The following is a 16071-nucleotide window of genomic DNA, read 5'->3' on the forward strand; positions in this document are numbered from 1 at the left end:
TGTGGGGCTGACACATGTCCCCACAGCAGGAACGGTGGCATAGGGGGGCTCTGGACCCATCCCAATATGGTGAGGGCATCGGTGACACGCAGCACGGCCGGCTGGGGGTCCCCAGGGGCTGGGTGATGGCTGCCAGGAGCCTTGGCCGCAGCTCTGGCTTCTCAGCTCTTCCCTGCTGTCTCCTCTTGGGCAGAAATGGAGGAAAACCAACAAAAGCCGAATGTACCCCAAAATGGCAGTCTGTGCCACTTGGTGGCTCGAAGGGCAGCATAACACACTTCAGCAACCGCTGCCACCAGCCACCCCCGGGTGTTTATACGGACACACACAGGCTCAGCTGCGAGCCTGGCTGCTGGCAGACGCAGCAGCGACCACAAGAAGCGGAGATAACACCGTGGGGGCCTCCAGACCGGGATCTGCCCCAGCTGCTACACCTCGGGGGCAACTTTTCAACACCTTAAGCATGAGGGGCTGGGGGCTGCACGGCCGGCTCCTGCCCATGCCAGCCCCGGGAGGAGGGCAAGGAAGGGCTGCATAGGGAGGGGGCGAGCTAAGCCAAGCCGTGCTAAACTAAACCAAGCCGTGCTGAACCAAGCCGTGCTAAACCATGCCCAGCCGTGCCGAGCGGTGCCGCTGCCGCAGCCCATGCGCAGTCCCCGCCCCGGCTGCCTGCGGTCACTTCCTGCAGCTGGGCCCGGCCGTGCCCGGCGCCCCGGCGGCCTCGGGCGAGCGGCAGCGGCTGCGGGCGGCGCGGAGCGGGGCGGTGCGGAGCGGGCGGATCTGGGGCGCCGGGGCCCGGCTGCGGTAGGTGCCGGGGGAGCGGGGCCGGGAGGGACGCGCCGGGCCCCGGATCCGCACGGGGGGGTTGTGGGGGGGGGGCTCAGCGCAGGGTTTGGGGGCGGTTCGGGTGTTTCTGGGGCTCGCTGCCTTCGTTTTGTGCTGGTTTTATTTTTATGGGGTGTTTGCTGGCGCTGTGTCCGTGCGGTAGTGCCCAGCTCGCGGTTGTGTCAGGGTGGTGGATAGCAGGCTTTTTTTTTTTTTTTTTTTAATTTTGGCTTAGGATCTGCCACCGAGACTGCAAGGCGTGCAGCTTTGCAGGGGTGCCTGCTAGGATGCCAGCATCGGCACCATGGCTTCGGAGACCCTGCTGGGCTAGGGCATGGCAGTGCCCTAGGGCCCCGGTACATATCGGCATCAGCAGAGGGTCAGCAGGCCCTGTGCATGAGCATAGAGCTGTGTGTGGTGTGCATTGGCTTTAATGCACTGTATGCAATCCCTGCAGCACTATAAGGCTCCCCCGGGCACTGGTCATGGCACTGAGCCCGCTGGAGTTCAAGGAGCATTCACAGACACAGGCTGTGATGTTCGGGTGGCCCTGCGTGCAGCCAGGAGCTGGAGTCCATGACCCTTGTGGGTCCCTTCCAGCTCAGGATATTCCACAAATCTGTAAAATGACTGTATCTTTCAGGGTAAATTCTGCAGGTGGCCAAAGGTAAACTTTCTGGCAAAGAGATCAAGTGGCAGCAGTGTTATGAGATAGCGTTTCCTGTCTTGGAAGAAAACAACCTTACAGTTTTTCTTAATTTCTAACTAGTTTTCTAAAACTAATTCCAGTGAAACACTGCTCTGCATGTGGATGTCTTGTGAGTTACATCTATGGATAAGGAAGGTCATACAGTGTGTGTGCCTGCCAGATTTCAGATCCAGACCAAATCAGTTCCTTCCCCAGACCCGTGTTGGTGACAGCTGGGGACACACTCCCTGTTAGCTGTGCCACCAGCAGGATCTAGGTGCTACCACCCTGTGGCACTCAGGGCAAGGAGGCTGAGTCTCCTCTTTCAGTGCTGTCCTTGGGCTGCCCCAACCTGAAGGAGCAGGAGAGGGGCGTACCTGTCCTTTACACCCACCTGAGTACAACTGGCACAGGGTGGAATTATGTCCTCGGCCATGCAATGTGCACAAGGAGGCATGGCTGTGATGGAAGAGATGCTGTGGTGAGGCAGAATGCCTCCCGAGCTCAGCCTGCAGAGCTGCAGGTCCTTACCCTCCCTGGGGCTGCAGTGTTATGTGCACAACTCTTTCACGGGGGAGGTTCATTGATCGTTTGCTCTTCTGTAAGGGTAAAAATTTTGCAGCTTTTCATGCGAATGGAAAGGAGGAGTCAAAGTGTTCCTGTTAACTTCTGCACAGGTATCCGTAGTGACCAGCGGTGATGTGTTAAAGGGACATATAAATAAGTAGAATTTAAATGCCCTTTTTTTTTCCCCCTTTAAATAATATCCAGACAAAAGAAGTGAACGTAATCTGAGCAGTTTCAATGATGGAAGATCGCCGTGAGAAGAACATCAGAGTTGCATATGCAAAGTCAAGAAGTTCTAATTCTAAAATTGCTCATGCAGGCTTAATTTTATCTTCAGACTACTGTTTACTTTGAGAAACAATAAATGGCCTTATAAATAAAGATTTTTTTAAAGAGTATTGCGTTCCATCTTTTCCCCTGTGGATGCATATCCTATAGCAGTGTCCTATCTTGTGCCTGACAAATGTCATCCATGCCAGATACGTATGGAGGATGCAGCAGGCACTCATGCATAATTAAGCAGATGGATTCCAATTGCCATTTAGTGTAGATCACTTTATATTCTTCTCTGAAGTATTTAGCTATAATTTACTCTCTTTTTAAGGAAGAGGCCCACTATGGTATTGAAGCAGGACTCTGATGGTATTGCTTGGCTGCTTGCATAGCTGATGTAAGATGCCTTGATAGACCTGTGGTATGATCCATTTAACCATCTACAATATGAACTAATTCCATCAATAGCCCCAGTGAAATTGATTGGACAGAGTACTAGTTGAGGAAACTAAAGACAGCAACATCTTTTTCCATAATTCTGTTTAGCCAGGAAAACCTATGCTGAAAGTCAGAGAGAAGTTAGGTGACAGTACAGAATTTATGCTGCTGATGAGTGATTTACACCAGGCTGTTCCTGTGTTTCCTCTTTCTTCTTCATGATGGATTTTGTTTTATCATGTTTCAATTAGTTGTCGTAAACTTGTTTTTGATTTTGTTTTTATGGTCACCTTTTGGTTCATGTTTTTACTTTTTCTTACCTTTAGTTGCTAATAGTAATGGAACTTTCTCCAATCTTGTGTTATTTAAAAATCTGGTTTTAGAGGTAAAGATTTCAGAAATGCTTTTGTCACTTGAGTGTTTTAGTTCTACTGATTATTTTTTTCCCTAATAGTATATAGACCTCTCTGGAGCCAGACTTTCAAAGGTGATAGAGTATTTAAAAATGCAGTCATCAACTAGGATTTTCCAGAGCTTGAATGTAGCAAGGTATTTATCTCCTGCTAATTTTAGCAGATTGAAAATCCCAGAAGTTATCCTAGATAAATGCTATCTGCTTCTCCAGGTTCCTAAATGCCCTTGAAGTCAAATTATTTTCTCAAAAGTGACTCAGGATCAAAGTTCCTAGGTGGCATATCATCTATCTTTCCTGTAATTTTACAGAAGCCTCTTAATTTTAAAATATAGATGTGGCTAACTATTCGCTTAAACAAAGCCCACAGCGTAAACATGATTGCTACCAATGCAATCTTAGCTGGAAGTGATCTGCAGAGACCCAAGATAATGCTTTTTGCTACCCCAGTGTAACAGTGAACGGGATTTGTTACGATAAGAAGCTAATAAGACATTAACAGAAGTAGCTGTGCCTTGATTTATAGTATCACTGCTCCACATTATTCTGGGAATGTTCATCCCGGGCTTTAGATGTGATTTATAAACTTTAATTAAATTAGCCTCTGAGAACCCCTTGTTGGAAATGTAGGGCTAGTTCTAAGAACTTGAATTAACTGAGAAATAATTGAATAAAGGTTAATATGGGATAAGCTCTCCATTCTTGCAGAAGAAAATACAGCTTTAAATGTTGCATAGGTTGTAGTTAGTAAAGGAAATGCAGAGAAATAGCTCAAGGTCATTCAACAAGACCACGGAAGAGCTGGGAAGAGAACCATTGGGGGATGGCTGGGTACAGCAAGGTGTTCTCAAGTCACTTAGTACTCCTCTGCTTTTGGTTGACTTACATGAGAAAAATTAACTTTAGAATATTTTTGCTCAGGAAGGTCTTTGTGAGTATTTGGGGGATGTATTCTGTGTGTAGGTATATTCTATATCTGTCTGTATAAAATAAATCTTTGAAATACTTGTATTTTCTTTTTAAGTTATCAAGTAGTGGTAATAAATTTTAATATTTGTTTAGGCCTTAGAGTGTAAGCTTCTCCTTAGGCTGTCAGAAAAGGACGTGGCTGATGGTTGTATCCCTCTGCTAGCAGTTGTATCCTTCTGTTACCTCAGCTCTATGTGCTGAACGTGTTGGAGGTCGCATCTCCTAGCAGTCATAGAGCAGTGGGGTGGGCATGCTGGGGCAGGGTTTGGCTCTGGGGCAGGTACTGTGAGCTCTTAGGAATCTTCACACCTCCAGAAAGGTGCCACGGGGTACTAACAGCTATATTTCAGGCTTCAGTCCACTTCTTGTATTCGTCATTTTTTAATCTTGCCCTGGTTATGTGGGATGTTGCTGCTCCCGTGAGTGATACAAGTTGCCTTTATGGCTGCTTGGCATTGTGAAAAGGCATAAAGGAGAGGCAGGGAAGTTACAGTAGGCGTCCCCTGGGTTGTCACTGTTCCTGTTAGTACGATGTGCTTCAGCAGTTGTGTTTCTCTGGTCTAGGTCTGAAGAGGACTCCTCATCCTTCAGACGTAGCATGCCCACAGTCTTCCTGGCCAATGATTCTTTTACAGCAAGCAGGACTTCTTCCTCATCCTGAGAAGCCTCCATCTCTTCCTATGTCAGTGGCTACAAGGCCCAGAGCCACCTCACCGCTGTCCCCACCCAAACCTCTCGGACTGGGGCCTTCCCTTCACCACGCTCAAGACGAAGAGCTTGCAAAGGCGGTGGAGCAGGACCCTATGCTGGAGGAACTATGTAAGCCTCTGTGCTGTAAGCTTTGCAATGTCACGCTGAATTCAGCACAACAAGCCCAGGCTCATTACCAGGTAAGCAGAGCAGCGGGGGCACAGCTCGCGTGTAGCCGTGCCTGTGTGAGTGTGTGCGCTGCCGGTAGCGCTGCTGTAGCACGGAGCTCAGCGTGGGCTAAAGATTGAGGAATAATTCAGCTGCTCCAGTGGGTTTTAAGCACTGTATTGAGGTGGCTGCACACTAGCAGCTTCGTTTGAGTTAACTAATCTGAAGCTACCTCTTCTGATTGATTCATCTGAAATAGGTTAGGGACCGTTTGTATATGTTTCTTTGCTGGCATTGAATATATTGTGGTCTTACATCGCTCCCTTCTACTAGTAATCTGTCTGCCTTGTGTATTTGTGTGAGATGTGGAGACAGTAACTTTCTTTACCAGCAAATACAAGAGAGTGTTTGTCTGTATGCTCAGGACAGCAGGCCCAGACATCAGGCTTTTTGTTGGCCCTGAAAAAGTGCTGTCCAGACATTGAACGGGTAGGTTGAATTAGTGTTACAATTTTACATCTGATTTCTGCAGTATTTCTGTCATGAGGGGACAAAAATTATATTTAAAAAGGTGCAACTTGTGTTTATACACATGCCTTACTATATATCCAAAATACATATACATACTCCCATATACCTCTCTCAAGTTTTCAAAACACCAGAAAGAGCTACAACATATATTTTTTCAAGAGAAAATAAAATGTGAAGCAGAGTTTTTTTTTTTTTTTTTTTTAGAAATTCAGTCCCATGTTTGAAATCATGCTTGAAATCTCATGAAAAGAAATGTGTGTGTATGTGTTCAGGCTTATCAAGAAAGCTATGTAAAGCAGTTAACATTTCATGTCTAAAATACAAGATACTGATTTTAGGTGAAATGGAAGCAGACTGATGAACTAATTGTAACCTTACAGTTTTCAGAAAATTGGTTGAAAATTAGGTCTAAAGTGCGAGCTGATGAGCATTTTGGAGAAAAGGGAAGGATGCCAGCATATCCTAAGATCAGAGCTGCTGTTTTCCAAGTGACAGCTCCTTTACCTGAGGTGCCATCTTCATGGACACTTTTTCCTTTCTGTCTCTGGCTCTGCTTGCTTTCAGTGTAAGATTCTATTATTGGGACAGTGATTAATTTTAGTTCTCTTTCCAGGGTAAAAACCATAGTAAGAAACTCCGAAATTACTATGCTGCCAATAGCTGTCCGGCACCTGCCAGGATGAGTAATGCGGTTGAGCCTGCCCCGCCTCAGGTTGTCTCCCTTCCAGCTCAGGTAAGGCATGGGAAGGTGACTGAGATCATGCTGCTTGCTTCTGACCTAACTCCCAATAAGGATAAGTAGATCTGACACCTGGAGGATTAATGCAAGAGTTGGGAAAGAATTTTCCTCTTGATGGCACAGGAAAGTGGAGGTGGCTTGTTGTGAGCTGTTTGCTTTCCTCTGAAGAGGAAGATATTGGCTATGGAAGTTTGACGTGCTGCTGACTGAAGTTGTTTAAAAGCAGGTGTAAGGCAGCTTTTTCAGAGCAGCACTTGGACGTGAGGGTGTGGCATCCGCCCTGCACAATCATCCCTCCTTGCGTGAGTGAAGCAAACATGGAAAAAGTGTTAGGTGCTCCTGCACCCATTGCCCAGGGCTGTTGTCTAATTCCTCTTTTGTTGCTCCTTTTGCAGTGGTTATTCCTGTGTGTAGGGTGAGTGGATGGATGGGTCTCTCTGTGATCCAGATTCATTCGATCTCAGGCACATTAGAAGCAAAAGAGATGATTTTTACTTTTGCTTGTAGAGTTTATCACTTCTGGTTGCTGTGGGGTGTAGCAGCTAACCTGTCTCTTGCACATGTATGTGCAGAGAATCTCAGCTGGGCTGCAGGGATCAAAGCTGTGCCTCACACCCCCAAAAACATTTGTCTCTGTGGTCTGTACAAAAGAGAAAAACATTTGCAGTAAGTGGCAGGTTGCTACATGTGCTGTTGGAGCCGCCAGAGGGAGACTCAGTCCTGTGTAAAATGACTGCGGCTCAGGGAACTGAATCAAGGTCTGGAGAAGGCTTTGGGTCCTGTCCTAGGTAGTGGGATGTGGGTGAGGCACCCGCTAGGGTGTCTGATGCTTCTTGCACTGGAGAGAATGGTCCGTGGCAATAAAAAGGCGGCTTTGGGGCCGTATGAGGATTCATGTTGTAACTTATGAGTCAGAACTGTGTGTGTGTGTGTGTCTGTAAGCTTGCAGTTTCAAAAGCAACTGGACTTGGCAAGTGCTGCAGTGACAGGGCTGTGTGAATCACTGCTGCTGCGCTGTTTGCAGAGCGCTTTTGTCTGGATGACACACACACACACACACACACTGAGGAGACCTGGTTGCTGCCCTAGTCAGCGTGCCTGGCTGCCTGGAAGGGCAGGGTACCAATCAAACAGCTGGGTCCTTCCTCGGAAATCCTGGCCCAGGTATCTTCATACCTGAAGGGTAAGGTTCACAGGTCTGGCAACTCAGCTATTGCCTGTCTCCTGGCGTGGTCAGGGAACTGTGCAGAGATAGGGTATGCAGGAAACATGAGAGGGGAGCACCATTACATTTCTGTGAGTGTGAGCCTTCCTCTATAGGAAAGTCACTATTAACTGTGTATATCTCAGGGGATTTGCAAATTCTCTGGAAGGCTGAGGCAGAGAAAACTAAGTTGTCGTTGTAAGAACAGTTTGGGGAGCACTGAGAATGTCCTCATCCATACGGTCTAACTCCAGCGCTCTGACAAACACGCTACTGGTCTCAGTCCCTGGGATTCAAGGCTTTCTGAGATTTAACCTTCTTGTATTTCACATGCTGTCTCTCCCTTTGCTGCTAGATGGGATCCAGTAAACCAGGTGGCCGAGTGATCTTGGCCACAGAGAACGATTACTGCAAGCTTTGTGATGCCTCGTTTAGTTCTCCGGCTGTGGCGCAGGCTCACTACCAAGGGAAAAATCATGCCAAACGGCTGCGTCTTGCAGAAGCACAGAATAATTCGTTCTCGTAGGTATTGTTCAACTTCACGCTCAGGCTGAAAGCATGTGGCAGTGTCTCTGGCAGTCGTTTTACTCGGAAAACTCTGAATCGCAGCTGTTCATATTTGTTTAATCTCCAGGGATGCATCGGAACTAGGCAAACGGAGGACGAGGAAAGAAGGGAATGAATATAAGATGATGCAGAACAGAAGAAATATGTATACAGTTCAAAACAACACAGGTAATCGGGAGCTTGCATCTGTTTTAGTCTATAGTTGGAATTATAATGCTAATACTAAGCAGTTTGTCTTCTGTTTCTGAGCTCTGGTCTAGCAGAGACAGGTTGTGAAAGGAGCTGGTTCTAGCTCTGATCCTTCCTGTCTGTATCTATCTTCCCAGCTGCTAAAGTCACTTTGTTTTATCAGCCCGCTTGGTAGTTTGGTTTCTCAGTTTGTAACTTAATTTACCATCTGCCCATCTGTAAGGCTACTCTGAGCAGAGACGATTTTCCTGCTTTATTTTCTTGGCCAGTGGCCAGATGCTTTGACTCCTCCTGTAGCACATCAACCCGTAGGTGTGCTCCTCTGTCCCAAAGGAGAGAGCACATTAGCCTCCCTCCAAGAGCATCTGTTCCTAGAGCCCATCCTCAAGTGTTAGCTACTAACTTTGCCTCTTTACTGTAATTTAAAGCATGTTTTATAGTGTCCAGCCCAGCATCTCTTTCTCTTTTTCATTTTATGTTATGAGCACATTAGCTGAAACCCTGCTTCGTGGTGAAGCATGGTTTTATCTTGTCATTCTAACCACTGCCATTTGGAAAAAGGTATGTCTTAAAATTCTATTAAAAATCATTTTGTGATAATTTTAAACTGAGATAGGCGGCTTATTCTAATCAAAAGACTGCTCTATTCTGGAATTGGATGGTTTTAAAAAAAATAATTGGCTCATTACTTAAATGGTTAGACTCCTAATATTGTAAGACCCTATTGATTCTTAATAAAACTGGGGCACTAGGTCCACTCTCCCACTTCGGAAAATACCTGCGAGTACTGCTGCCCTGTGTGCTGCACTCCCTGTAAATCTGGATCTCATTGGAGAAGTCATGGAAAAAATGAATTCACTCGAATCAGTTAAAGAAGCTGATCTTTGGCTGCTTTTTAAATATTTGTTGGACTTGGAAGTTGTCAGTGAGGGGTGTCAAGTTTTTCTTTTTATAGGTAAATACATGTAAGCGTTTGTGTTGTTTCCTCAGGTCCCTACTTCAATCCCCGCTCACGGCAGAGGATCCCTCGGGATTTGGCCATGTGTGTCACCCCCAGCGGCCAGTTCTACTGCTCCATGTGCAATGCCGGGGCCAGCGAGGAGATGGAGTTCAGGCAGCACTTAGAAAGCAAACAGCATAAAAGCAAGGTGTCCGAACAGCGGTACAGAAATGAAATGGAGAACCTAGGCTATGTACAATGACGCGCCGCCCTCGGTAGTAGTTTGCAAATAGAGCAGCTTGTCTCTCGCCTGCTGTTTGCCACATGCCCTGCTTTGTGCTCCATTTGATAGGAGCATGCTCTCGAGCTATACGTGTAACACCTGCAAACTTAATGGTATGGTTAGATTTTTTTTCTATCATAGTTGGCAGGATGACGCTGTGCAGGACATGAAGTGTTTTTGATGTTTGTTTGCTAGTTATCTAAGGCTCTTCGTTGTGTTGAGTGGCTGGGGGGACTTTGATGTCTCCCCAGCCTTCTGCATGAATATGCAAAGACCAAGAAGTGCTGGGAACTTCTGTGGTTCCACCTCACAGGTGAACCATGTGCAAAGCCCGCTCCCCTCTTTGTGTGCCGCAGAGCAGTGCTCCCGAATGTCTCCCTACAGCAGAGTGAATCTCTGGGCAGCTTGTGAAAGAGGGGTAGGAATGGGGCCTGTGAATGTCCAAGCTAGGGGTGTACTTGTCCACAAATTGCTGCTTGTGGCCCTCATTGCAGCCTGCAGTAAGTTCTTTCCACATGCCTGTAAAAAGGCTACGCACACCTCTCCACTTCGGAGGGTCTTGCCTCTTACCCATTTCTCTGTGATGCAGATTTCATTCTGAAGATCTGACAGTAGATGCCAGCTGATCAGCCACATCCAGAAATGCTCTTCTACCAAACAGTTAACAATGAAAATGGATTTTGGCATTGTTGGCTGGGTATCTTAACGCACCATGGGTGTAGCTCATCTCCCTGAAGAGAGCCTGTGGGGGTTTCAGTGGCTAAATGCAGTGAATTGAAAAGCAAACCTGCTCAGGTGAAATGTGCTGTGCACTGATTCCACGTTAGCCAGGGTAGGGTTAGGGATAGGTTGCAAGGAGCTGTTGGCTGTAATTTCTTTGCATAGTGATGTAGAAGAGAGCGAGTGTTAGTGTTTGGTGCACAGCTCTATTCCTAGGGAGAGCAGGGCTGCCAGGACCCTGGGAAGCAGAAGTCAGTGTGTCCCACTTCCATGCCATTCCCTCGACAAAGCCCACTAGGTGTTAAAGAGGAGAGGTTAAATGTTCCTTTGAACTAGGGCTACCAATATTGGATAAACTTTTTCCCCTCTTTCTTTTCCCATCTCAAACTGGGTTTTGATTCCATTCCTTGATGTGAACTTCACTGTTTTAGGGACCATAAAAATCCAAAGTTAGGTAGGATGTAAATGTCAGGGGTAATGATTGGTTAAGTAAAAGCTTTTTGGCCATGCAGAAGTATTCATGAAACTTGTTAACTTTTTAAATGTCAACAAAGGGTGTGTCTGTTTTGGTGTTCCTCAATGGAAGTGGAAAGGAGACAAAGAACAGAAGTAGGGCTGACATTTTTCTACTCCATTTAGGTAGCTGTGAAGCTGTGACTGGAATCCAGTTCACAGTTTTTCTATAGCATTGGCTCCAGTGGCAAGTGTAGCATGTAGCTAACCTCTCCTGGACCTGATTCCCACTGTGCTGCTATAGCTGTACACCAGTATAGCTTCATCGACTTCAGTGGCAGGTACAGGGAGGGAGTAGAGGAAGCATCATGCCTTGACTCTCGCTCCTCTTTAGGCAGATTGAATTAGGTGCAGCTCCATTGGTTTCAGTAGCATTTTACTAGGGATAAATTGTACCTAGTGCATGATGTTGAAGGTAACCCTGCCCCTTTTCCCCATTCTCCCCCCCCACCTGTTTTTGCCATTCTGATCCTGCTTCTTGCATTCCAGGAGGATCTTCTGCTTGCCTTAAAAAATGAAAAATGACTCAACAAACAAAAAATCCAGATAGTTTTTGGTAATCTTTCTAGTCCACTTCAGAAGGGCTTGTCTCACTTGGCTGCTCAAAAGAGAAGGCTGCTCCTCAGAAGCTGTGTATTGTTCTCTCTACCTACCTGAGCGTGAGCTATCCATGCAACTTTAACACAGCCTTCCTAAATCCCAGGAAATCCTAAATTGCAGGGTGAGTTCTTGCAAAAAGAAGAAGAAGAAAAAAAGCAACCCTCTGCATCGTTCCAGGCTGATTAGTGCCTCATGAATATGGGCAGGGCAATGGACATCCTTTTGCATGGGATTCCCTCCCCTCCGCTGTGCAAAGCCCAGTTTTGTGGGCTTTGTGCACCGGAGCACATTAGAAGGTAGGAAGAAAAACGGGTGTCCAGGTAGAAAAGTACTCACTGGGCAGTTTTCACAGCCTCTAAGTCTGTTTCTCCTGTGCTGTCCTGCCCCCGGCTCACCTTCTTTGCAACCTTGAAGACCATTCCCCTTGCAGAAGTCTCCTGTCAGCCTTTACCCCTCATCCTTTGCAGTCAAAGGTCTGGTTTTCTCTTTGTGTTCTGTCTTTTTCCTAGTCTGACACCGCTGCGAAGGGACAGAAGGAGCTGGGTGAGCCGTACCACAAGTGTGTTTGACCAGCGTGGTCCCTGCGTTGTGGTTAAATGTCCCTCTTGCTGTAAATGAAAGCGTGGTATTTTTCCACATTCGGGAGGCAGCGCGTGGGATGCGGGTGGCTGTTCTTGCTGGCTGCTCCCCTGCAAGGGAGTCTGGTTTTGAGGAATGGCTCGAGTCTCCCCTGAACAGACACCTAGCTGGTTTGGTTTTTCACAGGAAAACAAGCAGTGAGTGTCGTCATCCTGAGAATTTCAAAGCGGCGGGTGGTGTAGCAGGCGTAAAGCAGGCGGTGAGATTCCAGCGGCAGGAGGACGGGTTTGCTAGGCAGGAGGAAAGCAGCTGGGGATTAATTGCCTTGCCCCAGCCCTCTGTTGTGGCCCTTCTCTGCGAGTGACCAAAGCTTGCCTCTCCCTTTCCAGCATTGCTTAATGGTTTGTGTTCTTCCCACTCTCCCTCCAGCACAGAAAATTGTTGACTACAAAGAGAAAACACCTCACCCCACTAATATCTGTAGGGTTCGAGCCAATCCAAACTCATACTTTTCAGCATGAGAAGCAGGGTGGATCCTGATTTTATTTTTTTGCATGAAAGCTGTTCTCCAAATCAGCAGTCAGAAGGCATATTGAAAACATGTCCTGGCAAAATCCTATTAGTCATAGGTGGGACGGGGAGAATAACATACAGCTGTAGTACCGTTTTCCAGACTCAGTCTTTTTCTCAAGTTAGTCAAAGTACCAAGCTCAAGAAATAGGACTTCTGTGAACTGTCACATTGGCCAGTAGGTTAATGACCTTTGCTGCTAGAAACAAAATATAAATCAATGTGTTGATATTTATTTTACTGCGCTGACCACTAATTGACTTGTTGATATTTAAGGCATTATTATGTAGGTTGTTTTTGTTTAAATAGAAAACTCTACATCGCACTTTGCTTTTGGATCAGAAATGATATTTATTGTATTTGTGAAAATGTTTTTCTTCCCACGTTATGTATTTTTTTCTTTCCCTTGATGCAAAAGCCTTGCCCCCCCCCAAAAAAAAAAAAAAAACACAAACAAAAAAACCAACGCAACCTACAGATTTTCTTTGTTTCTTTTCATGCCAAACAAATTTGGAATTTCCACGCAGCTCTTAAATGTCCATTTGAAGTTTGTGGTTTTTGTTTTTTTTTTTTTTCCTTCCCTCCAGTGGTTCCTTTGGTAACTTGGGATGATATTTTTAGAGACACATGAAGTTTGTACTACATTTAAGCATTTCTTTTATGGCAAGGAAGTAAACTGTGGAATCCATGTATTTGTGAGAAGTACGAAGATGATACTATTTTGTTTGTACTAAGCATTAGCTGCATTAGCTGTCATTTCGCATTCTGCACTAATGGGAAAACGTGGTAGAATCTTGCCTAACGTTGCTCTAATTTTGACTTTTTGCTTTTTTTGGTATACATCAAGAAGAACCCTGAAAACTTCTGTGGAGTTGCTTACAATGGTCATCAGTGTAACAAAACGCATTTTTTTCTATAAGGCTTCTTGTCTTTTTTCCTTTTCTAGGTGCTCATTATAGGGCATTAGAAGGGAAAGCTATCGCCATGGCACAGGTTCCTATTTTGGCTTACTAATGCATGAAGTCCTTTTGCTACATTACTTCAGTAATGTTCTTGCTGTAACCAATGGAGTAAATGAAATACCCTAGCTAAATATATTATGTTGGCTAGGGCCAGGGAAAATACATTGCTGAAATCTGTGTCTTTTACTTCTGTGTTTGGGTTACAAAACTCTTAAGGTTATGCTTTTTTTGAGGAATGTGTATCTTGTTCTGTAAGGATTTGGTCCTGCTCCATCTAAAATAGTTTGAAGTACATTGACTTTAGCCGACTAGGAGCAAGCCATGAAACCCTTCAGGAATTTCATACTGCTGATGTTTTCTCATGTGCTTTTTTTTTTTTTTTTTTAATTTTACAACCATGCATACAAGGGTGCTCTGGATGGGAAGGACATCTGTTGCCAATTATGGAAAACCAAATGTCAGGGTTTGTAACAGACAAAGAAAAAGAACGGACCAGGTTTCTTTGAAGTTAGTGGCTAAGCTCCTGTTTTGAGCTGGGCCAGTTTCTTTACTATTTGCATGAAGTTGGAAGTGAAAATAAAATCCACTTGCAAATAAATGTGGTCCAACAGTAGTTTGGGGAATCTCTCCTTTAAAAAAGTATCGCAATTAAAATCTTTTTATCTAAAGTATCTGCAGATACAGGCAGGACTGTGGATTTTTATTTTTAATTTTTTAAAATAAATCGGTTTTCAGTCTGTATTTTTCAGGGGAGGAATGACTTAATTTCCTTCTGCATCTGTCCAGCAACATCATTTGCAAGTGCTTTGAACGTGTTTCATCTAGAGCTGCCTTGTCAGGTTGGTTTTGTACATTTGTCCTTCTTTTGTTTATGTTGTACTGATCCCCCTGAGGGAATAGTTGATGAAACTGATTTTTTTTTTTTCTTCAATATATAATAAATCATCTTGCTCTTATCATTGTACAGCCTTAGTGTTTGGTTTTGCTGCTGCTTGTGATATGGCTGGACGATGCATGACTGAATTGATTTCAGCCTAGCATTGAGATGGAACTACGTGAGTAATATGTTTTAATACACTGATAAAGGAATACAGCCTTCTGCAGGAGCTGTTACTCTGCAGGGGGGCCAGGGTACCTGCAACTGTTACTGAAAGCCTGCTGAGGGCTGAGGTCTCCCCCTGAGCTGTGTTGGTTTCAGGAGGGTTGCGGTGGGAACCCTTAGGTACGGGAAGGATCTTTTTCATGCTGTGCTTTCCCCTAGAGTAGACATCACAAGCTCTGGAACAGCCCCAGGCTGAACCATGGACTTGCAACTCTTAACTGTTAAAATGTGGGGACAAGCTGAGCCTGATACTTATATTTGCACATTTTTTTTGCCAGATTGCTCTTCCCCACTTTCATTACTTGAGGGCTCTAGAAAAGCATGTGCCTATGCAGCTCAAATGACTTTCTAAACAGGAAAGACATCCTGAACTGGAGCCTTAAAGCAGAGAAGATCTGGGGGCTGCTAGGTTGTTCTCAGATGAGAGAAGAACCTTGTTTTTCCTCAGAGCTGCAGCCATGCAGTGGGTAGAGTGAGCTGTTGGCCTCAAGGACAGTGCCTCAGGGTATAGATGGCTGCTGCAGCACAGCTCTGAGTGTAGATGCCACCGTCTGAACAGGGACAAGTACCTGCACTCCTGTGTCCTTTGTTATTCATGGGACCGGGCCACTGCAGCCAGTAGTGGCACCATGGTGAAATTATCTTGATTCAGTATTCTGTGGGCTGGGAGCTGCCTGCGAGCACTTAGGCTACTTCTGTGATAACAGTCAAATGCAGGAGCTTTTATGTGTTCTCATTTATAGTAAATAGGATCATAAAAAACTTAGAAGTAGAGCTTTATGTTAAATCTGACCCTGGTCCTTCATTGTTTTATGTTCAAGTGGACTCTACTCTGTTGCTTTCAGTCATTTTAGGAATCAGAGAATAACAAGCCTTTACATATCCCCATTATGGGATGTTAAAGTGCTGCCTTAAATCACAAGATATTTTTTAATGCTTACATATGGTAATTACATCCTGTAGAAATTCCATGGCGATTTGGTATAGTCAAGCCAAGTGACGTGCAGAGACACCTGGGCAAGCTAATTCAGAATCACTGGCATCTGTTAAATTATGCAGCAAATAAAATAATAAAAAAATGAAAACCTAAGACTGATCGTATAATTTAAAACCATAAATAACCCTCCTTCTGCTTCTCCAGTTACCCTCGTATCTAAGGAATCCGTTTTAGTTGTCTTGCAACATTTTACAGCTGAGGAAGGGAACTTTGGATAAAATAAGTGATCCATCCAGAAAGTTTGTGGCTGAAAAGGAGGATCGAACCTGAGGCCTTTAAATGACGGGGTACTGACCCTGCCACTTCTCCATTCAGCCTCCCTGTTTGCAGGCTGATGAAAATGACTGGATTTTTAAAACAGTTTGATTAAGAACTGTTTGATATATATATATATATATTTAATCATGGCTTTACAGTGCATTAGAAAATGGACGTTAGCATATGGTTTAAAAATAATGAAGCTTGGCAGAGAGAACTCGCCATACTGCTTCTGCCATTAAATCTTAACAGAGTGGTGAAAAAAAATCTGACAGCTTCTAGGATTG

At 45.1% G+C, this 16071-nt stretch overlaps 1 protein-coding gene across 2 annotated transcripts; it reads left to right on the top strand.

Annotated features, from left to right (window-relative positions):
- Positions 1-687: 687 nt before the first annotated feature.
- ZMAT3 (zinc finger matrin-type 3) lies at positions 688-14583 on the top strand. 2 transcript variants are annotated; one of them, XR_014318148.1, is made up of 7 exons: positions 688-804; positions 4737-5062; positions 6175-6294; positions 7860-8026; positions 8139-8239; positions 9251-14266; positions 14395-14583. XR_014318148.1 is itself a non-coding variant. In XM_082767658.1 (6 exons), exons 2-6 carry the CDS (start codon positions 4793-4795, stop codon positions 9460-9462), a joined length of 870 nt encoding a protein of 289 aa, XP_082623784.1. In that variant the 5' UTR covers positions 688-804; positions 4737-4792; the 3' UTR covers positions 9463-14380. The 2 variants fall into 2 exon arrangements, 1 of the variants encoding a protein (XP_082623784.1); XM_082767658.1 differs by lacking the exon at positions 14395-14583 and having other exon boundaries at positions 9251-14380.
- The last annotated feature ends 1488 nt before the right edge of the window (positions 14584-16071 follow it).

Source organism: Aythya marila, assembly GCF_965140915.1.
Source record: "Aythya marila genome assembly, chromosome: 9".
Taxonomy (NCBI): domain Eukaryota; kingdom Metazoa; phylum Chordata; class Aves; order Anseriformes; family Anatidae; genus Aythya; species Aythya marila.

What these genes read in the sequence shown, in the direction of transcription:
- ZMAT3 (XM_082767658.1), top strand. Translation starts at nt 4,793, where the DNA reads ATGATTCTTTTACAGCAAGCAGGACTTCTTCCTCATCCTGAGAAGCCT. An exon ending in AAGCCCAGGCTCATTACCAG is followed by an intron (nt 5,063 to 6,174) that starts GTAAGCAGAGCA and finishes TTCTCTTTCCAG; the next exon opens with GGTAAAAACCATAGTAAGAA. An exon ending in TACAGTTCAAAACAACACAG is followed by an intron (nt 8,240 to 9,250) that starts GTAATCGGGAGC and finishes TTGTTTCCTCAG; the next exon opens with GTCCCTACTTCAATCCCCGC.